General features: G+C 41.2%; 1 protein-coding gene across 5 annotated transcripts in view; it reads left to right on the top strand.

Annotated features, from left to right (window-relative positions):
• The first annotated feature begins 411 nt into the window (after positions 1 to 411).
• The window catches only part of UPF2 (UPF2 regulator of nonsense mediated mRNA decay), a 46,482-nt gene continuing 29,193 nt past the window's right edge, over positions 412 to 17,700 (top strand). For 4 of the 5 annotated variants that reach the window (XM_075273976.1, XM_075273974.1, XM_075273979.1 and 1 more), the window contains exons 1-7: positions 412 to 464; positions 8,597 to 8,940; positions 10,643 to 11,422; positions 12,043 to 12,203; positions 13,720 to 13,917; positions 15,081 to 15,227; positions 17,131 to 17,234. In XM_075273976.1, the coding sequence (XP_075130077.1) occupies positions 8,612 to 8,940; positions 10,643 to 11,422; positions 12,043 to 12,203; positions 13,720 to 13,917; positions 15,081 to 15,227; positions 17,131 to 17,234 (1,719 nt within the window). In that variant the 5' untranslated portion in view covers positions 412 to 464; positions 8,597 to 8,611. Of the gene's footprint in view, positions 465 to 1,623; positions 1,647 to 8,596; positions 8,941 to 10,642; positions 11,423 to 12,042; positions 12,204 to 13,719; positions 13,918 to 15,080; positions 15,228 to 17,130; positions 17,235 to 17,700 lie in introns of those variants that run through there. The other variant, XM_075273975.1, reaches the window with a different exon arrangement.

The following is a 17,700-nucleotide window of genomic DNA, read 5'->3' as shown; positions in this document are numbered from 1 at the left end:
TTGTGCAAGGACACCTTTGGGCATTGGCTCCTTCTTGAGGCCAACTTTAGGACAGACTCCTCCATAAAGTCACTGAAATCTGTGTGCCACGGACTAGATGACTAAAGAGTTGCTAAGGGGAGAAGAGACGTCCAGAACCGGCCCTGACAGCACAACCGTGCACATCGCCACCTCCGCCATTCTGCTGCTTACATGCAGACCAGAAAAAAAGGGGCCCTTATAGTAGTTGCCTAACCTACTGCCTGTATACGACCATTCAAATGATAAGGCTATATACCTTTTCCTAGAGATGCCTACACATAACACTGCACTGCTTTAGTGCAGCATACGTATCCCAGCTGGTTATATTTTTTGAGACTTCCGTGTTGGTGTACTGGCTGCCGACCGGCGCCTCCTAGGGCAGCTTATTGGCGGGGTCCTAGTGCTGGAGTCGTGCTAGGAACGGAGTGTTTACAAATTCAAAGGTAAACGGCTCGGCGCCCGCTCGTCTTTTCCCTGCTGTCACCATATCGGTCTTACCGCTTCTCTCTCGGTTCCCTGTCAGTGCCAGGGTTTAGTATTTAGGCGGTTCTGCGGGCAGCTGTCTCTTATGTTACTTTCGCTCTAGTCACATCCTGGGCCGCACATGGGCTACTTCTACGTGCCCGGGGGTGTGACAGGTATGAGACATTTCTCTGATGTCTGGAAGAGACGCGTAGCTTCTACCTGTGTATGGAGGATGGCAGTTAGTCATAGCCTATGCCCAGATGGGGGGTGAGTGCCAGGGGCACCCAGCTGATTTGTGACTGTGTACATACAGGAGGGCTATGGCTGCCAGTGATGGGTGTGAGGTTGTGTGTATGCATTGCTACTGACACCGATCACCGGTGTAGTTAGGGCTCCTAGTCCTGCTGGTCACAGGACACTAGAGATGAGCTCAATGTCATCTAGAGAGGACACCTGATACACTGGAGCTGTATGTGAGGTTAAAACTGGCTCAATCTATCTATATACACACACTTACATGTTTCTGATCAAATAGACAGATCTTACAGGTGATGAAATCCGCCATCAGTGGTTACACGTAACTCAAATACTGATTATTGGGTTTTTCTCATTAGTAGTTGTGTGGCTATGGCAGTTACCATACAGCAAGTAATGAGACATGTAATTTCACTTGGGCCTTTTTCACTTGAATGTTATGTTTTTCATATTTGAAAAACTTGTATCTGTATGTTCTCATTGGCCAGAAGATCATTTTGCCATCCGAATGACTGCAGTTAAAAATTGCCCTATTGGCTTCTATGGGTAAGTTGACAAAGCAGATTTTGCGGTAGGACCTGCCATGGCAGCAGATACATTATTTACTCCCATTCACTTACGTAGGTGATTCAAAAGGATTCCACTCAAAGATGGTGCAGGATGCTTCGTTTGTGCACTAGATGAACTTTTCAGTTAGCAGAAAATGAAGCAGTCTGTGTGGCCATCCAAATTAACAAGTATAGGACAAGTCAGCATCTGTCCTGCTGACATACGTATCCCAGCTGGTTATATTTTTTGAGACTTCCGTGTTGGTGTACTGGCTGCCGACCAGTGCCTTCTAAGGCAGCTTATTGGCGGGGTTCTAGTGCTGGAGTGCTAGAAACGGAGTGTTTACAAATTCAAAGGTAAACGGCTCGGCGCCCGTCTTCTCCCTGCTGTCACCATTATTGGTCTTCAGGACAGATTTATTGTCTTGTATACCAGTTCGCTGGCTTACAAGGCCTGAAAGATTGCAGTTTTTTGTTCAAATCGTTTTCCTGAAAAGGGGGCATGGAGCGGAGGGGCCATTTGTACCACAAGATTTATTAACATTTGGCCACAAATTTGGCTTATTTGATGTGAGAAATGAACGCCAGTATAGTGCTGGGCGATTATGATCCAAATCAAAACTCGATTAATTGAACGTTTTATCTCAACTATGATTACTGACTGTTTTAGGACCTTCCCCTTTTTATAAGTCACAGCCGTCTTAATATGCCAGAGAACTTTGGGTTTGTTTATTCGCAAATTGGCAATCCTGATTGGATAGCGTATACTTGGTGATATCGCTATTACTGGTCATCCTGGGTTTTTTCCTGGTTCCCTGTCAGTACTGGGGATTATCATTTAGATGGTTCTGCAAGCAGCTGTCTGTTTTGCGTTACTTTGTTATTGTCACATCCTGGGCTGCACATGGGTTAGGTAGGGTTCACACTACCGATGGTGTCCGTTTAAAAAACAAAAAAACAGACACCTATCATAACTGATGGCTATCAGTTGCTGTCCGTTGCCCATAGACCTCAATGTTAAATAAAAAAACAAACAATTGCTGTCCGTTTTTTTTTTTTTTTTTTTAAACGGACAGAAAAGTCCTGCATGTAGGATTTTTTTTGTCCGCTTGAAAAAATGGACATGGTTGTAAACGGACACTTAAATGGGTATTCCTATGTATGTAGTTGTTTTTTTTTTTTAATTTGTAGATAATTAAAAGTTTAACATTTTTGCAAATACAAGTAATTAAACATTTTGAAGAGTTTTAAAGATTTTCTCTAAATATCTTGTGGTTAAAGTCTGTTGCCAATGGATACGACCATGAATGCAGGAACTTTCTAAGGTCAGAAACTCAGCCATCATTTCTTCTTTGTGGCCGGAATATCTTCTGATACATGTAGTGTCCCTGCCTGATAACCCAGCTACAATAAGAAAATCATAGCTGGGTTCCTGACAAGTCCCAGACCATAGAAAGTTTCTGCATTAGTGGTCATAACCATTGGCAACCGATCAAGACAACTGACTGTTACCACTAAGAAAATTAGAGAAAATCTTTAAAACATTGCAGAATTTTTAATTACTTGTATTTGCAAAAATGGTTAACTTTTAATTATCTACAAATATAGATATGATTATGTACACCACCTCCTCACCACGCCCTCTCTCTGTAGGTGTCCCCCAAGGCTCTGTCCCCTCCTGTTCTCCATCTACACCCTTGGCCTGGGCCAACTCATAGAATCTCATGGCTTTCAGTACCACTGCTATGCCGTTGACACCCAAATATACATCTCTGGACCAGACATTACCTCCCTGCTGGCCAGAGTTCCAGACTGCTTAGCGGCCGTAGCCTCCTTCCTCTCCTCCCGCTTTCTCAAACTGAACATGGAGAAAACGGAGTTCATCATTTTCACCCCACCCTGTGTGGCCCATCCACCTGACCCATCTATCAAAGTTAACGGAACCCCACTTACCCCTGTCCCACAGGCCCGATGTCTTGGGGTTACCCTGGACTCCGACCTATCCTTCAAGTCACACATTCAAACCCTCAACACCTCCTGCCGCTTCCAGCTCAAGAACATCCATCAAATGCGCTCCTTCCTCACCCAGGAAACTACCAAGATGCTCGTCCAGGCCCTCGTAATCTCCCATTTAGACTACTACAACACCCTTCTCCATGGACTCCCAGCAAACACCCTCGCCCCCCTCCAGTCCACCTTAAACTGCGCTGCTCGCTTAATCCACCTCACGCCCCGATCTTCAGCTGCTGCTCCCCTCTGCCAGTCCCTCCACTGGCTACCTATTGCCCAGCGAATTGAGTTCAAGCTACTAACACTAACATACAAAGCCATCCACAACCTGTCCCCTCCATATATCTCTGAACTAATCTCCCGCTACCTGCCCACACGTAACCTCAGATCCTCCAATGACCTCCTACTCCGCTCTGCTCTCATCCGCTCCTCACACAACCGCCTCCAAGATTTCTCCCGTGCATCCCCCATACTCTGGAACTCCTTACAAAGACACATAAGACTGACCCCCACAATCACAGGCTTCAAGAAGGCCCTGAAGACTCACCTATTCAGGAAGGCCTACAACCTCCAATAACACTATCACCGCACCCCCATCTGTACAGTCTCCCCCTCTCCTTCTGTCTCTACCCCTCTTCCCTTATAGATTGTAAGCCCTCGTGGGCAGGGCCCTCTACCCCACTGTGCCAGTCAGTCATTGTTAGTATTATATCTACCTGTATATTTCGTGTACTGTATGTAACCCCCAAATGTAAAGCACCATGGAATTAATTAATGGTGCTATATAAATAAATAATAATAACATGGGAATACCCCTTTAAGGACAACAGATAAAATCCCGTTGAAATGAATGGAAATTTTAACGGACACAGCTAGTGTCCGTTGCTAAAATCTTGAACTGTCAGTAGCTACGGACACTGCTGTCGCACACCAACGGTAGTGTGAATGCCCATTTACGTCTACGTGCCCAGAGGTGTGACAGGTATGAGACATTTCTTTGATGTCTGGAGGATACACAAAGCTTAAAGGGATTCTATCATTCAGAAAACGCATCTTTAGCTAAACATATGCTAAATATACTAAGTATAATATATTAAAATATTCTGCTAAATAATATACTAAACATACGCATTTTCAGCTAAACAGATGCTTATAACCCTACATTTTTTTGTTGTTGCAAAAACGAAGAAATTTTATATGTAAATCAGGCTCACAGAGCACCCTGGGAGTACCCCAAGGGTGCAGTCTTTTGTCCGGGGCCCCATACCTCATCCCTACAGCAAAATCTTGATAGTGATGGTTACAGGAGCTAAGGAGTTTAATCAGCCTTAGTGTGGTTAGGGTAATCTGTGGGTCTCCTTGGTTTATGGGCCAGATGGGATCTACAATCTCAATACTGATGTAAGTGCTTCTGGGTCCCCTAAGGATCCTGGGCGCCGGTGTGACTGAACCCTCTGCACTCCCTCAAGTTACGCCCCTGAGTCTGCCTGAAGTGTGGCTACAGTATTGCAGCAGACAGGCAGATTTTCAAAACCTGTCTCCATACAGCTTTCAATTTATATTCTGCTCCTGTAAAATGAAAGTTGCCCTGAGATTGGTTGCTATGGGCAACCAAGACAGTTTTTCTCACACACAGCTTTACAGATCTGCCCCATAGTATGGCATCACCATCAGACGGGGCACTTGTTTGGAATGAGCCTAGAAATACTTGTTCCCAGTAATTGCTCTGAACATCAGGCGGGCAGCTCGTTGTATACGGATATGTGGTGCTCATGTAAGTCTATGGCTACATGACAACTCCTTCATCAGGGGTGCTGCGACTGGGACTTCCAGTCACAAAATGATTCAGCACTGCTGGATTTTTTTTTTTTTTTTGTGACTAGAAGTGAAAATGCCATATAATAAGTATAATGGAAGATACTGGATGAGAGGTGGGTAAGGGTCCCAATCCGTACGTAATATAATAAATAGTCCCACCAGAGATAATTTCTTTGTTGCGTGAATACTTTAATATTTGGAGATATGAACAAGGTTTTGGTGAAAACAATATATAAACGTTTTCGGCCCAGACGGCCTTCTTCAGACTCTACAAACAGGAAAGTACAAGACAAAATAACAAGTGAGCATTCCACCAAAACTTCTCGTCATGTAATATATACAAGAGAAAATTTAACCATAACCAACTGTGCAAGATATACATAATGTACAAAACATATATAATCGTCACTTAAGATGGAGTAACACGAAAATCTCGAAAAACAAGCAAGCAGATATACCAGGAGATTCTCCCAGAAGGCATAGAACACGTGGAAACAACATCACTATTTTCATGAAATAGTGATGTTGTTTCCACGTGTTCTATGCCTTCTGGGAGAATCTCCTGGTATATCTGCTTGCTTGTTTTTCGAGATTTTCGTGTTACTCCATCTTAAGTGACGATTATATATGTTTTGTACATTATGTATATCTTGCACAGTTGGTTATGGTTAAATTTTCTCTTGTATATATTACATGACGAGAAGTTTTGGTGGAATGCTCACTTGTTATTTTGTCTTGTACTTTCCTGTTTGTAGAGTCTGAAGAAGGCCGTCTGGGCCGAAAACGTTTATATATTGTTTTCACCAAAACCTTGTTCATATCTCCAAATATTAAAGTATTCACGCAACAAAGAAATTATCTCTGGTGGGACTATTTATTATATTATAGAAGTGAAAATGCGTTTGCCTTCACTTATATTAGTAATGGAGTTCACAAGGAGGCACGCGGAGCTTTTGTCACACAGCTGGATATGCCATGTAGCCTTTGCTTTAATCATGGACAGAAGACAATTCTACTCGTTTCATTTCTGGTACTGTCCGTGGTTGAGCGGTTTTACAACTTTTTTTTTTTATTTCTGTACTTTCTAACATCTCTGAATCTGTGAAAAATTTGTGGTAAACCCACTGAAAAAATTGTCAGGTTTAGTTGTGGACTTCTAAAATCTGAGTAAAAAAATCTGCTGACAGCATTGACCTGCAATTGCTGTTTTTGTGTAGAGATATCAGAGCTTATGTGATATGAGCTTTCTTAAAATATCAGCCTCTTGCCTGGACCTGTATCATGCTGTTTATTTTCTGTGAGCAAATCTGCATCATGTGAACATGTCCTTTGAATAAAGAGAGACAAAGCAATTAATAGCAAACTTTTTCTTCATGGAAATATGGGCATAAAATATTCAACAGGTTATAATAAAATGAGTTTTGTTTTTGCCAGAAACAAAAGCATATCTGTACAGGAGCATGTAAGGCTAGGTTCACACTAGCACTTATTCTCCGGTCAGGGTTTCGTCCCCAAACAAAATGCATTTTTCCACCTTTTCTATTACAGTCTATGGACCCCATAAATGGGAATGTTTGTGTGTAAATCCAGTAAACAATATTGCATTTTCTTTGTGTAATACACATTTGCAACAATGTAAAATCAATTGTACAGGTTCTAGAAAATGGAATTTACCATCGATCAAAACCTCTCTGAACAGAACTTTAACTATCCAGCAGATCTGAGTGGCACACAGCAGATCCCAATGACTTATAATAGTTTGCCAGGGCATTCATTCAGGTTTCTGTCAATATGACAACAAGAATAAGACACTTGTCGGTAGTTTGTATAGATTGTATTCCTGTATGCAATATACGGTGGTCGCCATTCAGATTAATAGAACTTCTTATGCTGTACGATATTCAAAACTGGAGTGCAAAACACCCTAGTCCTAGGGATTGGTGGGAGTCCCAGGGTGGAACACCCATCAATAGGCAAGTTATTTGGTCTACCTGGAATATCCCTTTAATCCTAGCGCATCTTCTCTCTCTTATGCTGTGTTCACACATCAGTATGCCATCTGTCCGTTTGAATTCAGTTTGACACTTCAAAACGGACTGATGCACATACTGATTGTATACTGACACCTTTTTATGCTGATAGTCCTTCCCCTAGAGGACAGATAAGGGGATTAAAAGGAGCAATTCTAAACAGAGTAGAGATAAGAAGATATAATAAATGTCCTTATGTCCTCCTTATCTCTTCTCTGTTTACAATTTCTACTTTTTATCCCCTTATCTGTCCTCTAGGGGAAGGACTATCAGCATAAAAAGGTGTCAGTATACAATCAGTATGTGCATCAGTCCGTTTTGAAGTGTCAAACTGAATTCAAACGGACGGATGGCATACTGATGTGTGAACATACCCTTAGGCTGGTCTTACACAGCTGTAATGTAAGTCCGCAAATGGTCCACAATTGAAGGTTTTCAATTGCGGACACATTATATTCAATGTGGCCTCTAACACCACCGGATATTTTATCCGTGGTGTGGCCGAGCCGCAACCGTGGTCCGCTATTTATAGAACATGTCCGTAATGGCCGTGAATTGCGGCACTGCACGGATTCGCCCATAGAACTCTATGGGCAAGTGCGGCAGGACACGGACATCTGCGGAGTCTGTTGCTGATCAGCAACTAGTGTTGCTGTTCAGTAACTTGCGGACCGTACGCTCAATACGGTCGTGTAAAACCAGCCTTAGGTCCATTAGACTCACTACTATACTTCAAGTATGTGAAATGTCAAAATGATATTAAAGACAATGGAGTGTGGGATTTATCAGGGATGGCGTTCTGTATGCCATTCACAATAATTGCAGCACACCTTGTGCCACCAGGGACTTCATTCTTGTGTTGGTTATAGTAAGTTTGTTAGGCTGGGTTTGATCTCTAGCCAGGTAAAAAGTGACTACAGACTATAGCCTATAGACTACATTGGGTCTGCCTGGTTTCCGCTCAAAAAATATATCAAGCAGTATTGGGGATGGAGTCCCCGAGCGTTCACAGAACGCAGATGTGAACACCCAGCCTCACTAGGTTTTGCAGGTGTATGTTGTGAAGGCTTCCAAACCTATCATAGGAAAGTAACTACTGAGGCTTGCCTGCAGGCAGCACTAATAAGCTGCAATACATTTTAAATGCAATGAGTGGAGGCTTAATAAAATGTTAAAGAATTTTTTTAAAAAAAGTCTTGATATAAAAATTCTAATCGCCTCACCTCCTTACCATCATAGAAACAAACTCTTAAATTCACTATTTATACATGAAACTAATGGTTTCCCTGCCTAAATAGTGATCTCGTAGCATTATTATGCTTACTTTTAACACATATACTTATATAAAGTTGTGTCAATTTTTGCAGGTATGTTTGTTTTGTTAACATTCAAAGGCAAATTTGTTTTATTTTTCTTTTATTTATTTATTTTTTTGCTTTTTGTTAAAAGGTTCTCTGATAGAGAATGCCAGCAGAACGTAAAACTCCCTCCAACATGGAAGAGAAGGATTCTGCTGGTATTTCAAAAGACTGCTCTGAGAAACGGGCAGCAGGTGGCAGAGAGAGAGCTAAAGATGATATAAAGTCTGGGAGCAAGAAGGACCCACCAAGGGTCACAGAAGAGAAGAAGAAAAAAACAGATGATGAAAAACGCAAAAAGGAGGACAAGGATAGTAGGAAGAAGGAGGAGGATTCAGGGAAAACTGTAGAGGAAGAAAAACGATCCATGGAGGAGGAGAGAAAAAAGAGGGAAGAAGAGCTCAGTCATCAAGAGGAGGCTGCTGCACTTGTAAAGTAAGAACGTTACTTTTATTTTATGGTTTATCAAAGTATCAAAGTGTACCTCCTGTTATAAAACAGCATTTTAAAAATGATTAGTATTGGTTAACTTAAGAACTTTTGTAATAATATATATAATTTAAGAAGTATGCCTCCTTCTCCACTTATCAGGTTGACTTAAATTTCATGTAGAAGCCTATGGAGGGGGGTAGGAGAAAGTTGCTTGTACAGACTCTACTGCTTTTCAGAGTAAGGTAGCAATCTCCTATTCCCTTCTCCATAGATTCCTGTGTGTGAGCTAGATAGGGAAGCATATTCTTTGTAAGCAGTCTGAGTGTAAATAAGGAGGAAGAGAACAGCCTAATAAGTGGAGAAACAGATTTCTTAAGCAAGATTTCTTACAAAGGAGGTACAACTTATTTGTTTGGTTTTTACAGTTTCGCTAGGATGGAATACGTCCGAGTAAAAACTGCTATTATTGTACTCTGCAGAGGGCCAGGGTGGTGATCAATCATAAAAAACAGTGTTACACACCTCCCCTGGGCTCTGGCACGTCTCCCTGCTGTCTTCAGCATTTCTGCCTGTAGTCAAAGACTGCGGAGGCCTGTGATTGGGCCTCGAGGTACTTGATGTTGCAATGTTTTCGTGTATGCGTTACAATGCCATGTAACACTGAGACCCAACCACAGACTTCAGCGGTCCCTGATGTCGATCAGAAGAGGGGGGGGGGGGGGTCAAGTAACACAGTTTTTTAGGTTTGCTCTCCCCTTCAGGGCTTTTGCTTATTAAATTCTGGGGTCTGGAGAGTGCAGTCCCAATGAAAGTGCCGAATGAACCTGGCAAGACAAATCTCACGAGGTAGCCCAACTTTATAAAGAGGGCGTGGTTTGAAAGGACAATGAACTAAATAATTGCCATTAATCGTAATCAAGGTAAAAGGTCTGATTTAATTACCATTTTTAGGTCCTAATCCTCCAGACCTAACTTTAAAGGGGTTATCCAGCTTCCAGAAATTATCTGCAAATACATCCACCATAATTCTAAATACTCACTGTTTCCTTCTGCAGACTTTTCTTGGCTTTTTTGTTTATTTGAGACTCCTTGTATCACTGTTATTTACATACAGTCTGTGTAAAAACAAAAAACCGACTACATTTCCCATGATACGTCTCAACTTGTTCTCCCCTCCAATGAAATCACAGGTGATAAATCATTCCCATCAGAGGTCACATGATGCTGTGATGTTTTATTTTCAAGCTCATTCCTTCCCCCATCCCTGTAAGCAGCAAACACTGAGAGTGAGAGCAGGGAGAAGCATGATGGGAAATTTATGTTTATCCACAATCTCACTGCATAATAATACATATTATTTATGTTGCTCCAACATATTCTGCAGCACTTTACAAATAGTATGTAAACAGGGATACTTGGAGTCTTAAGTAATATAAAGCCACGAAAAGGCTGCACAAGGGAACAGTGAGTATTTAGCACTACTGTGGATGTATTTCCAGATGATTTTTGGAAGCTGGATAACCCCTTTAAGTATTTTATAGTAAATGTTTGTCATGTGGGGGAGGCCTTTTTCATAAATTCTCAATTTGTTACAAGATTTGATGTTTTTTGTTTTTTTTTTCCTCACCTGTAGGCACATATCCCTTGATCACTTTTAAAACCAATGTATTACCTTTTTTTTAATGTACTTTTTAATCTGGTACAGGGAGAAAGAAGAAGCACATCAACTGCATCAGGAAGCCTGGGAGAGACATCAGGCCAGAAAAGAGCTCCGGAGTAAAAATCAAAATGCTTCTGAGCATCGTCCTGAAGAACACTTTTTCAGCAGGCTGGATTCTAGTCTCAAGAAAAACACTGCCTTTGTGAAGAAACTTAAGACCATAACAGAGCAGCAGAGAGATTCTTTGTCACATGATTTTAATGGCCTTAACCTAAGCAAGTACATTGCAGAAGCTGCAGCTTCAATAGTAGAAGCCAAATTAAAAATCTCTGATGTCAACTGTGCGGTACACTTGTGTTCTCTCTTCCACCTGCGATATGCTGATTTTGCCCAGTCTCTGCTTCAGGTTTGGAAGAAGCACTTTGAAGCCCGAAAAGAAGACAAAACCCCAAATATTACTAAACTGAGAACAGATTTGCGCTTCATTGCCGAGCTAACTATAATTGGCATTTTCACTGACAAAGAAGGTCTCTCATTGATCTATGAACAACTGAAGAACATCATAAATGCTGATCGTGAGTCCCACACTCATGTTTCTGTAGTTATAAGCTTTTGTCGTCACTGTGGTGATGATATTGCTGGCTTGGTTCCAAGAAAAGTTAAATGTGCAGCTGAAAAATTTAATCTAAACTTCCCACCTAGTGAGATTATTAGCCCAGAGAAACAGCAGCCATTTCAGAACTTGTTGAAGGAATACTTCACATCTCTAACAAAGCATCTAAAGAGGGACCACCGAGAGCTGCAGAACATAGAACGACAGAACAGGTGAGATGGGGAGACAGAGCGTACAGGGGCGCAAGTGTGAACGTCCCCTTAGTATTTTTTCTCTCCTTCTACTCTTTCGTACTGCTAGTTGTTTAGCGTCCTGTGGAGGGGACCTCCCTTAGTCACACTATGACTGCCTAGTGTAAAGATAGGTCACAATATAAAACCTTAGAAAATTCCTTCAGATTGTGTTGAATTAATAGGCAAGGGGCAAGGTTAGAGGAGCATGACTTAGACTAAACTGGTTCTGGTAAATATAAAGTTAATGAGCATGTGAGCATGCAACAATCCCTGTACACTTGTGCGTTTCCTCTTACTCCTCCGAGAAATTAATTAATAAATTGGGTGATGTGTCCCTACATGTTGACATTGTCTAGTAGGTGTTGCAAGACCCAGATTGGGCAGGAACAGACCTCTTTGACAAGGAGAATATATATTTATTTATTTATAACCGGAATGGCACACACACACAGGTAGCAAAAATGATGCAAACAGGAGAGCTGGTAGGTCTTCAAGTATAGAATATTCCACAGAAATGTTTTGAGATTCAGCAATGCCGTATCAGTCTGTCTCTAATGAAGATCATTAATAATACAGGTTTGTTTGGTTTTCTTTGGTAGGCGCATCCTTCACACGAAAGGAGAATTGAGTGAAGACAGGCACAAGCAATATGAGGAATTTGCAACATCTTATCAGAAATTATTGGCCAACTCACAGTCTCTGGCTGATCTCCTGGATGAAAATATGCCTGAACTTCCTCAAGACAAACCTGTGCCTGAAGGTATTCAATCAAGCATACAAAAATGTTATTTCCAAAAATGTTTTGCACAGTAGAATAGATCTCTCCTGCCAAAGGAAAGGACATGAAATGTCACAAGTGACATTTACAAGTGACGTCCCAGTTTCTTTACTCAAGCAGGGTTCACACTACCGTTGGATTCCGTTATGAAGGAGACCGTGTACATGTAGGACTTTTGTGTCTGGGGAGAAAAAAAAAAGACACCTTTCATAACAGACATAATGGACACTAATAACTGATGTTAATGTATCCGTTTTTTTTTTAACTGATTCATTTAATGCATCGATCTGGTTTTTGTTTTTTTTCTTTTGCTTTCTGAGCATGCGCAGAAACAGACACAAAATAACGGACAGTAACTGATGGCTATCAGTTAGGGGGCGTTCACACTACCGTCATTGTCCGACAGATAGTGTCCGCTGCTAATTTCCGTTCAAAATCTTGCACGGACATTAGCAGCGGACACTAGCTGTGTCCGTGACATTTTTCATTCATTTAAATGGCGGTCAGGTGCATTGTTTTGCACTCCGTGCTTGTCCTTAAGTGTTCGTTCGTAAAGATGTCCGACTTTTCAAGCGGACAGAAGAAACCTACATGTCGGGTTTTTCTGTCCGCTTGAAAAGCCAGACATCTTTAGGAACGGACACTTAAGGACAGGCACGGAGTGTAAAACAACGCACCATTTAAATGAATGAAAAATGTCACGGACACAGCTAGTGTCTGCTGCTAATGTCCGTGCAAGATTTTGAACGGACATTAGCAGCGGACACTAGCTGTCAGACAATGACGGTAGTGTGAACGCCCCCTACTGTCCGTTACCCATAGACTTAAATGTTAAAAATAACTGATGCCTGACATGCTACATGAATTTATTTATTTTTTTCGGACACAAAAGTCCTACATGCAGGATTCTTTTGTCTGCAAAAGAAAGACGGACATGTGATGGATTTAAAATTCCATTTAAATTGATGGAAATTATAACGGATTTGTGACAGCTCAGCTAGTGGCCTTTGCTATAATCTTGCAAGGACACTAATGACTGTGACCAATGGTAGTGTGAATGCCCCCTTAGGTTGCTTATTGGCCTCACATGCGTCGGGGACTTCCAGCAAAACTAAAACCGGCGAAAACCGTTTTTTTTTTATTAGCTGTACACACAGTCTTGCATGTCCGACTTTGTGTATGGTTAAAAAAAAAAAAACTGTTTTGCTGCGGACAGCAGAAGATGCTCATCTTGAAGGTTGATCTCATGGGAATCCCCTAGGCTTGACATCTCTTGACAGAATGGGGGGGGGGGGTTATATTGTTTGCTGCAGTCAATTGGAAGGTTAGACACAGTGATATTGTGGACACTTTCTTTTTACTCGGGCTCAGTTCACACCAACATGATTGTTTGTGTTTAATACTGAGCCTTGACAGTTGATGAATGGCATATTATGTGGTCTGCCTGGCCACTGTTATGTTTTGGTTTTGTTTGTAATATTAATGCTTTGACTTTCAGAACACGGCCCTGGAATTGATATATTTACACCTGGGAAGCCTGGTGATTATGATTTAGAAGGTGGCATCTGGGAAGATGAAGATGCTCGGAACTTCTATGAAAACTTGATTGATCTGAAGGCTTTTGTCCCTGCTATTTTGTTTAAGGATAATGAAAAAAGTACCCAAGCCAAGGACAGTGGCAAGGATGATTTAAAAGGTAAACCAGAATGACAGCAGCACCACTAGACTTGGGCACAACCAGTTTGTGCACTGCAAGCGTATAGTACAGACTGCTATAACTGCACGTGACCTGCATGTCCCTAAAATGTAATGTTTGTTATCCCTCTTCCTTTTTGGTGGGCATTTGAGGAATCTAGATTTGAGATAAATCAAGTGTTGTACATATGAAGCGATAGAGGACTCCTGCCATTACAATAGTGAAGGCTTGAACATTTACCACTGTGGTGCTAATGCAGCAGGATATCTGTGAATTAGTCTGTCTGTGTTTAATCCACAATTCTATTATAATTTTTTTTCATATTTGTTTTTAAAGGGTTCATTCTGTATTTAAAAAGAAAAAAAAAAAAAAAGACATGACAACTTTGGATGGTCATTATGATTATGGCTATGCCATTTTTCTATTACTTTTACAAATGAAATGTCACATTTGAAAAATTAGCAAATTTTCCTTTGGTCAACATATTCTGATGCCAAATTTTTTTTTAAAAAAAAAATATATATTTTTTTTTACTGTTTTGATGGTGATATGTCGGGTTCTTTATTTGCAAGTTGTAAATTTTTATTTATTAATTTGCAGTGTGTATGACTTTTTGATCACTTTTCATTGCTATTTTTGGAGGAAGCAAGATGAACAAGGGGGTTTTCAAGGACTGATTGATATGTGATCAGTGGGGTCAGATTCCTGGGAACTCTGACGTTCAGCTGTTTTAAAGGCTCCGGAGTCTCTTCAACTTGATGATGATATTATGTTCGTTAGTCACTGGGTACATCTGTAGCTCAGTCCCATTTAAGTAAATGAGGCAGAGCTGCAATGCCCTATATTTGTGCAGTGAAGCCAGGGTGTACGTCTTCAGCTTCACTGAAGAACTGCGCAGGCGTCCGTAGCACCAGAGAGGAATCCGATGAGGTTCATTGGACTCTTCTCTGGGTAAGCAAAGTATAAGTTGTTTTTTTTTTTTTTTTTTTTTTTTTTTGGGGGGGGGGTGTTTTTGCGGGCACATCTGTGGGAACAGATGCCTTTATAACGGGGCAATTTGGAGCACTAAACCCCTGGTCTATAAGAATCTGTGGGTAGTTTTGTGCCCCAAATTCTACAAATTATTTTTTATTTTTGTTAATCTGTACAATTAATTTTATTAGAATCGAAAGACTGTAAAGAAAGAGATGTCTCTACAACAGAAGAACTAGAGTTGGAATTAGAAAATCTAGACATAAATGATGATACCATGGAGCTAGAAGGAGTAGAGGAAGCAGAAGACCTTACAAAAAAACTGCTTGATGAGCAAGGTAAAAAAAATATTAGTTGGCTGTGGTGAGTGTAGTAAACATCATAGAATCCTCTAGGCTGTTCCTGCTGCAACTCATGAAATAAAATCTCAAAATGTAGTGCTCCCTCATCTTACAAAATAAATGTTATTTTCTGGAATGAATACAGATCTAAAGCAAACCCTTACTTTGTATGAAAGGGCTTCTTATTCTTGCCTATCTAGAAAATATGAGCTTCTTCGTGTCATGGCCTAATATATACAGGCCAGTACTTTTAACCCCTTCCCGCCGATGGCATTTTTTGATTTTCGTTTTTCGTTTTTGACTCCCCTCCTTCTAAACCCCATAACTGTTTTATTTCTCCTCTCCCAGAGCCATATGAGGTCTTAATTTTTGCGGGACAATTTTTTCTTCATGATGCCACCATTAATTATTCTATATAATGTACTGGGAAGCAGGAAAAAAATTTAGAATGGGGTGGATTTGAAGAAAAAATGCATTTCTGCGACTTTCTTACGGGCTTTGGTTTTACGGCGTTCACTGTGCAGCCAAAATGACATGTCCCCTATATTCTGTGTTTCGGTACGGTTCCAGGGATACCAAATTTATATGGTTTTATTTACATTTTGACCCCTAAAAAAAATTCCAAAACGGTGTTAAAATTTTTTTTTTCTAAAAGTCGCCATATTCCGACGGCCGTAACTTTTTTATACATAGGTGTACGGGGATGCATAGGGCGTCTTTTTTTGCGGGGCCGGGTGTACTTTTTAGTTCTACCATTTTCGGGAAATGTTATTGCTTTGATCACTTTTTATTCAAATTTTTATCAGAATTAAAACAGTGAAAAAACGGCGGTTTGGCACTTTTGACTATTTTTCCTGCTACGGTGTTTACCGAACAGGAAAAATATTTTTATAGATTTGTAGAGCGGGCGATTTCGGACGCGGGGATACCTATCATGTATATGTTTCACAGTTTTTAACTACTTTTATATTTGTTCTAGGGAAAGGGGGGGTGATTTGAACTTTTAATACTTTTTTATATTTTTTTTATATTTTTTTTTACTTTTTTTTTTTTATTTTTTTTTTTGCATTTATTAGACCCCCTAGGGGTGTTGAACCCCAGGGGGTCTGATCACTAATGCAATGCATTACAATGCTAATGCATTGCAATGCATTGCAAAAAATCATCATTTGCAGACCGGCTGGGAGCCTTTAACAAGGCTCCCGGCTGTCATGGGAACGTGACGTCGGCCCTGGAGCATGCTCCAGGAGCCGGCGATCCCTGCCAAAATGGCGGCGCCTATGCGCCGCCGGGAAAATGGCGCCTCCGGCGCCTTTGACAGCAGCACCGGAGGGGTTAATGCCTCCGATCGGTCCGGGGACCGATCGGAGACATTAGAGCCGGTTGTCTACTGCCTAAAGCAGTAGACACCCGGCGGCTATGACGGCCGCCCGGATCCCGGGCGGTCGCCATAGTTACAGACCCGACGCGCCGTACTATTACGGCGCATGTCGGGAAGGGGTTAATAACCCCTTCTTCAGCAGTTTGCTCCTCATTAGTCATTGCCAGTTCATTCATTAAATCTGACATGGCTGATGGACCGCCCCACATTCCCCTAAGGGAAAGTGTCATAAGGTGCTCAAAACTTAGTCATAATTTTACAACAACATTGCTGAGTGATTTATTATGACATGTGGTGCTCAAAACTTAGTTGGAATTTTACAGCAACATGATTTTGCCATTGGTGCTAACTAATGCCGAGGATAATGGGGCTGTGCCTTAAGCAGCCAGAAAGGAAAGTGTTAGTAGACTAATATGCATAAAAGAGAATCAGAAGAGTTACAAAGATGTTCCACTTACTATTCTAAAAATAAATAAAGTTTGTGTATTAAGATTTTATTTATTCCTTCTCTTTTTACAGAACAAGAAGATGAAGAAGCGAGCACTGGGTCTCATCTTAAGCTTATAGTTGATGCTTTTATCCAGCAATTGCCAAATTGTGTCAACCGTGACCTTATTGACAAGGTATTTTACTAATATTTTTAACTGGGCAAAAACAATAAAGCAAAATCTAAATTGAATCTTACACTAGGTGTCGCAATGTAGCTAAATATTATAAAGCAGTTGCCATCTCATCAGCGTTCATCATTAGAGATGAGCGAATACTATTCGAAACGGCCGTTTCGAATAGCACGCTCCCATAGGAACGAATGGATGAAGCCAGAACGCAGCCGGCCGCTTAACCCTCGTATAATAGTTCAGCAGTAAGTGATCTATCAGAGGACTTGGCACCCAGAATCCAAACAGATCAGCTATTCCAGCATCCTTCGGATGTCGAAAGCTACTGGCATACAGGATGTGTATGCAGCACCTCTCCTATTCAAGTAATAGATACAACTTTGCTATTCCCCAGAGCCACCACTATGCAGTGGACAGGGTTTACTTGAATAGAAGCAGTCCTGCACACGCTCACAATCCACTAACAACTTTT

This window comes from Leptodactylus fuscus, chromosome 5 (genome assembly GCF_031893055.1).
Source record: "Leptodactylus fuscus isolate aLepFus1 chromosome 5, aLepFus1.hap2, whole genome shotgun sequence".
NCBI lineage: Eukaryota > Metazoa > Chordata > Amphibia > Anura > Leptodactylidae > Leptodactylus > Leptodactylus fuscus.
This window is presented reverse-complemented; position numbering and strand designations above follow the sequence as displayed.